Genomic DNA, 8,067 nt, shown 5'->3' with positions numbered 1-8,067 from the left:
GTGAAGCCAAAGTGTTCCCTGGAGTCAAGGATTCTGAAGCTTCGTCTGATATATTTTGGGCATGTTGCAAGAAGGGATTGGTCCTTGGAGAGGGACATCATGTTTGGCAGAGTGGAGGGGCGGCGAAGGAGAAGAAGACCTTGGATGAGATGGATCGATTCTGTGACTGGAGCGGTGGGAATAAGTGCATTTGAGACGGCTAGGTTGGCACAGGATAGAACAGCATTTAGAGCTCTTGTACATAGGGTCGCTATGAGTCGCAAGCGACTCGATGGCACATAACAACAACAACATATAACTGAATGCTGAACAACGAAGAGGATGACAGAAGAATGACAGATGCCTTTGAATTGTGGTGTTGGAGAAAAATACTGAGTATTCCATGGGCTGCCGAAAGAACAAACAGGTCTGTCTTGGAGTAAATGTGACCAGGGTGCTTCTTACAGACAAGGATAATGAAACTGCGTCTTGCGTACTTTGGGCAGGTTGTCAGGAGAGACCAATCCTTGGAAAAAAACCTATATGCCTTTTGTTGAAAGGTAGAGGGGTCAGAGAAAGAGAGGAAGACCCTTAACAGTACTGATACAGTGACTTGTCAATTAGCTGGATTATATCAGAGATCGTGAGGTTGGCGCAGGACAGGGCAAGGTTCGATCTGTTCATCATCGGGTGGCTCTGAGTAGTAGGGGACTAGATAGCTCCTAAGAACAAGCTAAAGAGAATCGTGTCACACTCAGCACCACCACGGGATCCGTGTGACTCGGAGAAGGGCGCCTCCTGGAGAAGGAACCTCAAGGTGCATGGTTTCCCGCAGCACAGATCGGGGATCACTTTCCACGCTAGCGGGCTCAGCGAGCGCGGGGCGGGGCCTCGCCGAGCATGCGCAGCTCGACCGCAGTGGCGGACCCGGAAGTGCGCGGATCGCATCGCGTGTGGGGCAACGTCCCGCGGGATCTCTCCACTGCACGTGGCTGCGCCCCTGATTTGGGTGCGGACACCCAGGCGCCCTGGATCCGCCGGCCTCGGTCACTGTGGCCGTGTCGTCCCTGACTATCGCCGACGCGTTCACCGAGGCCAGCGAGAGCCCTGCGAGCGCCCCACCGGCCGGCGTGGTCCCCAGGAGATTCATCTGCTCCTTCCCAGGTTGCAGTGCCAATTACAACAAGGCCTGGAAGCTAGACGCACACCTGTGCAAGCACACAGGGGAGGTAACGAGGTGGGGCGGGCCGGCCGGGGTAACCCCTCTCCCCGCCGCCCGGGGCGCTGGCCTGGCGGCCAATCCTGAGGACTCGCCTAGTGCTGAGAGTACTCGATGCGCTCCGAAGTCCTGATAGGTGCGCGAGGCCATAAACCAGCAATTGGGTGGAGCCTATTTTAGCTGCTGGGTGTATCTGTAGAACTGAGCCCCTGAGATTTCCAGAGAAGCTCCGATGGCTTAATACTTGCAAAACTAGGCTGCTAACCCAAAGGTTGCCTCTCTCTAGTTATTTGAATCCCCCAGCAGCTCGGATGGAGAAAGGTGGGCCGTCTTCCCTCATGCTGTTACAGCCTCGGAAAGCCTGTTGGAGGGTCCACTTTGAGTTGATTCCAGTACAGCCAGCAATCCCTCGTCTTGTGAGATGCCTCCTAGGCTCCTGTGGGCTCTGTCACCATCTTCTATGCGATCAAGTTCCAAGTGGAGCTGATGGTTGCAGTCAGAGCTGTGAGCTGTTTGCTGTTTGGTCAAACATCTGCTAAATGTATTCACTTAAACCCACAAAAACAGACACAATCTTATATTGTTTTAGGTGAAGATTTTACATTACACATTTTAGGTTCCCTTGCAGTAGTTTCTACACAAACCATTCAGTGATTTTGGTTACATTTTTTTTTCCCCACGGTAGGTGATAAATCTCATACTTTGATTCTGGCTATTATTTTGTTAATCTAGTTTCCCTACCCTCTTTAACAGTCTCCATCTTTGTAAAAACATTGTTCATTTTTGGTCTTTTTTGTTTTCTTGAGCAGCACAATGTTTAGGGGTGATGTGTATTCTTTTGTGAGCCAATCTGTTAAATCTGCTAAAAGGTGGCTTTAGGGGTTCTTGTTCAAAGTTTAAAGTGAATCTCATGACTATTGTCTTGGGGCATCTTCTAGTCTTAACAAGGGTAGTATTCCCTGTTTATTTAAGATTTAGAGATTCTGTTCCACATTTTGCTCCCATTTTATCTCTCTCTGGCTCCATCTCTGTGTCCCTGATTAGACTGTTCATCTAGTTCTTCTGATCTCATAGTTGAAGACACTTTTAACCTGTAGTCTAGCTTTCCCCCCTTTCTTGTTTATCGTCCAGTTGAATCAACTGGCACAGGAGGAGATTGCCAGTGGAGCATCTGGTGGACCCAAACCATCCACCTTCAGGATTGCAGCACAATTTCTTGCCACTAGCCAGCCACCAGAGCTCCCTTTAGTTTTCTTGTTTCTTATTTGAGTCTTAAGTTTCAGCCTTTCTCTTGCTCCAGACTAGTCAAGACTGATAGTTGTATCTTAGCTAACAGCTGGCAGACTTTTAAGACAGTCACTACACTAGAATATTGTTGTCACTGTTGTTGTTATGAGCCGTCAAGTCTACAGTGACTCATAGTGACCCTAGCTACAAGACCCCTAACCCCTGCTCTATCCTGTGCCAACCTCACTGTCTCTGCCACACCCCTCGCATTACCCCAATCACTGAATCGATCAATCTCATCGAAGGTCTTCCCCTCCTGCAGTGTCCCTCCACTCTCCCAAACATGATATCCCTCTCCAAGGACTGGTGCCTCCTTACAACATGCCCAAAGTATGTCAGACAAAGCTTCAGAATCCTTGTGTTTAAGGAGCAACCTGGTCTCACTTTCTCGAGGACAAACCTGTTTGTTCTCCTAGCAAGCAGTCCATTGTATATTTAATACTCTTCTCTAGCACCACAGCTCAAAGGCATCAATTCTCCTCCTATCATCCCTAGTCATTGCCCAGCTTTCTGTTGCATAGCAAGTAATAGCAAAGACTATGGCCTGGATCAGGCATAGGCTGACATCATTGGTCTTCACTACTTTGGAGAGGTCCCTAACAGCTGATTTTCCCAATGCAATTCATCTCTTGATTTCCTGGCTGCTAGTACCAAGAGTGTTGATTGTGGAGCCAAGCAAACTAAAGCTGTTAATAATCTCAAATTCTTCACCATCTATCATGATGCTGCCACTTGGCCCAGTGGTGAGAATCTTTGTTTTCCTGATGTTGAGCTTCAATCCATATTAAAGATTGCAGTCCTTGACCTTCTGCAGCAAGTACTTCAGGTCCTCCTCGATTTCAACAAGCATGGTTGTGTCATCTGCATAACACAGATTGTTGATGAATCTTTCATCAATCCTGATGCCACATTCCTCTTCATACAGTCCAGCGTCCCGAATGATCTGTTCTGCATACAGATTGAAAAGGTATGGAGACCGAATACATCCCTAATGAACACCCTTCCTGATTTGGAACTGTGCAGTGTCTCCTAGCTCTGTTCTGACAACTTTTCGGTTCAAGTATCGGTTTCACATAAGCACAATCAAACGTTCTGGGATTCCCATTCTTCTCAGTCAGCCAGCCATAACTTGTTGGGATCCACACAGTCTTTGAATTTCATAGTCAATGAAGCACATTCTTCTGATACTGTCTTGTTTTCTGCCTAGATCCATCTAACATTAGCTATAATATAGAATATAAATTTTATAAACTGTATTAAGCTAACATTAAGAAGACAGAGATTCTTACCACAGGGCCAATTGGCAACACCATGATAGATTGAAAAGAGAATGAGGTTGTTTACAATTTCAGTTTGCTTGGCTCCACAATCAATATTCTTGGCACCAGCAGTCAGAAAATCAAAAGACTAATTGCACTGGGAAAATCTACAGTCAGGGACCTCTCCAGAGTTCTGAAAAGCAAAGATACCAGTCTAGAGACTAAGATGAGCCTAATTCAGGCCATGATCTTCATAATTACCTGTTATGCATCCAAGAGCTTGGCTCTGACAAAGGATGACAGAGGAAGAATCAATTTCTTGAGTTGCTGGAGAAGAGTCTTGAACATACCATGGACCGCCAAGAGAACAAACAGGTCTGTCTTGGAGAGGGTGGAATCAGGTTTCTCCTTGGAGGCTAGGATTTTGAAGCTCTGTCTTACATACTTATAGCACATGGCCAGGAGAGACCAGTCCTTGGAGAAAGACATCATTCTTGGAATGGTGGAGGGACAGCACAGGAGAGGAAAACCCGGGGTGAGGTGAATTGACACAGTAACTGGGGTTATGGGGGTAGGTGTGTTGGAGTCAGTGAGACTGATTCAGGACAGGGCAGGTTTCAGAGCTGTTGTACATAGGGTCGCTGAGTTGCAGGCGATTTAATGGCACATAACAATAACACAACATAATAAACTGAATTGTCGGTGAGATGCCTTTCCTTGTGGCTAAGACTGGCATTCTCTAGGCATTGACACTGGGCTTGTCCAGGCTTAGGCAGAACCTTTGGATTCTTCTGGTTCAGGTTTTGGACAGTTTAAATCATGTGGAAGGTAGAGACCTCTGTAGATGGAATGGGCTGAGCTGATAGCACTCAGATGAGCTCTCAGATGAGCTCTGGGATGATTGTTGAACTTGACACCAGATTAAAATAACCCATTGCTGTTAAAGTGATCGTAACTCACAGCATCCCTATAGGACGGAGTGAAGCTGCCAGGTTTTCGACGGCTGGAAACCTTGCTTTCTTTGTGGAAGCAAACTGTCACATCTTCCTTCCGTGGAGTAAGTTCACACATCTGGCCTTTAGTTAGCAGCTGCGTGCTTAACCACTGCATCACTCCCAGCAGGGCTCACTGGAGGCAAGTTAGAACAGGTTAGCATGTGGCACCAATGCTGTTCTCAAAAGAAAAACCTACTGTGTGTTTATTAAAAAAATAGCCACCCATGAGCAGAGTGGCTTTGTGGGCCGTTGAGGCATTTGTTACTGTGTAATTGCAGGAAGAGGTCACCTGGGCTTGGGTGGTAGGGACCTAGCACACTGAAGGTATGGAGGGGCCCCAGCGTTGGTAGGTCATGGCTTTGCTGTGTACCGTTGAGCTGGTTCTAACGCATAGTAACCCTGAAGGACAGAGTAGAACTTCCCATGGACTGTAAATCTTATTTGCAGCAACTGCTGTATGTTTGTCCAGTGGAACAGCCGGTAGATTCAAACTGCTGACCTTTCAGGTAGCAGCTAGGCATTTAACCATTGCATTACTAAATGTCCTTATGGGTGTGCCTATCACACCACTTTTAGGCCCTTAGGTGAGACCAGTGTTTGCTGACTGGGACAGGGCTGAGGATGGTTTTCTTTTCTTCCTTCTAGAGACCGTTTGCTTGTGACTATGAAGGCTGCAGCAAAGTCTTCATCAGGGAGTATCATCTCAGCCGCCATGCCCTGACCCATACCGGAGAAAAGCCATTTGTGTGAGTCCTGACCTCTGGGATTGGGGGTGGATGTGGGGGCCTGTGTGCCTGAAGAGATGGACTGATGGAGTGGCTGCAGCAGTGAGCTCAGACATAGCAGTGATGGTGAGCGTAGCGAAGGATGGGTAGGGTCATGTTCCTTTTACATGGAATTAGAACCTAACACATCAGAAACACCAGCAAGATTATATGCAACTTTGTTGTTAGGGCCCCTCAAGTGCATTCCAGCTGATAGCAGTCCTATGCATAATAGATTGAAACTTTGCCCAATCCTGTATCATCCTCACTATCTCCACTGTGCCTAAACCCATTGTTGCAGTAACTATGACAGTCCATCTTGTTGAGGGTCTTTCTCTCTTTGGTGACCCTCTGCCTTTCCCAGCAGGATGCCTTTTTCTAAGGACTAGTCCCTCCAGGTAACGTGTCCGGTGTATGAGTACAGCATTCTTACCACTATGGAGCACTCCAGCTACACTTCATCCAAGATAGATTTGTTTGTTATTTGGCTTATTGTTATGTGCCATCAAATTGACTATAACTACAACCCTACACACAATAGCTCTGAAACCTGCTCTATCCTAAGCCAATCTCTCTGTCTCTGACACACCTGCCCCTATTACTACAGTTACTGTGTTAATCCATCTCAATCATGGTCTCCCTCTCCTGTACTGTCCTTCCACCCTTCCAAGCATGATGTCCTTCTCCTCCAAGGACTGGTCCCTCCTGGGAATATGCCCAAAATATGAGATGGAGCCACAGTGCTTGCCTGCAGGGAATGACCTGATTTCACCCTCTCCAGGACAGACCCATTTGTTCTCTTGGCAGCGTATGGTATGTTCATACTCATCTGTTGTAACACAACTCAAACACATTGATTCTTTTATCATCCTTAATCATAGTCAAGCTTTCTGATGCATAGCATGTAATTGTGAAGACCCTGGCCAGGATCAAGCACACCTTAGTCTCTAAAATGACATCATTGCTCTGATGATATAACATCATCAAACTCTAAGTAAATTCAAAACTCTAAGTAAAAAAACTCCTAAGTAAAATCTTAATCTGTAGCTTTTATAAAGGAGGAGGATACTCACATGGTTCAGATTTTGGTTTGTAAACTCTCTTACAGTTGTGAAGCTAGTGGCTGTGGTCAGAAATTCAACACTCAATCAAACTTGAAGAAACATTTTGAGCGTAAACACAAAAACCAGCAAAGGCAGTATGTGGTAAGTTAAGAGTGATGATTACATCTTGAAGTTGTCGGAACCTTCTTATGCTTCACTCTGTTTTTGAAATTTCTGTCAGCTAAATTTAATCTCTCAGATATCTGCATACAGTCTAGTAATGTTTGCCATCATAACAGTGGTTTCATTTTGAAAGCAAATATTACGCTAACTAGAATGTCTCGTTGATAGGATAGACCCCTGTATGGTGCAAACCCTTAACAGGCTCAGCCACTCAGCAGAAGGTTAGGGATTCAAATGCCCCCAGAAGCTTCTTGGAGGGAATGCCTGGTGATCTCCTTCCATGAAAACCTCACAGGACACAGTTCTTCCCTGCTCTCAAAGAGTTACTATGTGTTCAGTCAACTTGATGGCAATTGGCTTTGTTTACTGGTGGACTCTGCCAACTGAAACATCTGTGCTTTTTCAAATTTTGTGATGCCATAAAGCTTTTTGACATAAAATAGGGCCTTAATAGTTGCTGGATGAGTGAAAGTAGGAAGTCTATAATCTCTGAAGTAGTTTTTGTGACAGTTTGACTTCACATTGTGGATTCTTTGCTTTTCCTCAAGAATGAGTAACAACCCTTTCTCTACAGTGTGACTCTGAAGGTTGTAAGAAGGCCTTTAAGAAACATCAGCAGCTGAAAGTCCACCAGTGCCAGCACACCAATGAACCCCTGTTCAAGTAGGTGTTTTAAGTGGTTGGAATCTCTTATCTCTCCTTTGTGAATAAGAAATGCAAATACTGTGTATGAAACTAGTCTGAAATAATTTCTCAGCCAACCCTGTATTAACATGGGAATTTATATACCGGGCATTTTTTTTTCTTTTAAATGGTTTGGGTGAAGTTTACAGAGAAGATTCATTTTCCATTTTCAGCCATTCATACACATACACACTGTTTTGTGATACTGATTGCAATCCTCACAACACAATAGCACTTTACCCACTTTGTTTTTGTGTTTCCTGTTTCCATTAGTCTTGCCTTCTGAACTTTGTCCCTGGGAAAATTCTGTCCTTTTGATCTTGTGTGATCCATTGTTCTAAAGATTGTGAACCTCCCTGGAGTTACCATTCACCTTAGATGCCTGTTGTTTGGCTGAAAATTGAGTTGAGTCACAGGATTTCAGTGCCAGGCTGAAGGGTGACTAAGGGCTACAGTCTAAGGGGTTACACCAGTCTCTTGTCAGATTAGGAAGCCTGGTTTTATTGTGGTTTAGGATTTTCAACTCTATCTTGGACTCTTATTGTGATCCTTTTCAGAATGGTCAGTGGTAGCCAGGCACTTTGTAGTTCTTGATCATCTTTTTGTCTCTTCATTTGTTTCTGGTTTTTGGTGTTTTTTTGTTGTTTGTTTTGG

The 8,067-nt window shown here is 45.3% G+C and overlaps 1 protein-coding gene across 1 annotated transcript in view; it reads left to right on the top strand.

Annotated features, from left to right (window-relative positions):
• Positions 1–800: 800 nt before the first annotated feature.
• Positions 801–8,067, top strand: part of GTF3A (general transcription factor IIIA) — a 9,650-nt gene continuing 2,383 nt past the window's right edge. The window contains exons 1-5 of the mRNA XM_006894091.1: positions 801–912; positions 1,003–1,208; positions 5,385–5,485; positions 6,612–6,708; positions 7,304–7,392. Of these exons, the coding sequence (XP_006894153.1) occupies positions 801–912; positions 1,003–1,208; positions 5,385–5,485; positions 6,612–6,708; positions 7,304–7,392 (605 nt within the window). The remainder of the gene's footprint in view (positions 913–1,002; positions 1,209–5,384; positions 5,486–6,611; positions 6,709–7,303; positions 7,393–8,067) is intronic.

This window comes from Elephantulus edwardii, unplaced genomic scaffold, assembly GCF_000299155.1.
Source record: "Elephantulus edwardii isolate Elephantulus edwardi_28Jun2011 unplaced genomic scaffold, EleEdw1.0 scaffold00134, whole genome shotgun sequence".
Taxonomy (NCBI): Eukaryota; Metazoa; Chordata; class Mammalia; order Macroscelidea; family Macroscelididae; genus Elephantulus; species Elephantulus edwardii.
This window is presented reverse-complemented; position numbering and strand designations above follow the sequence as displayed.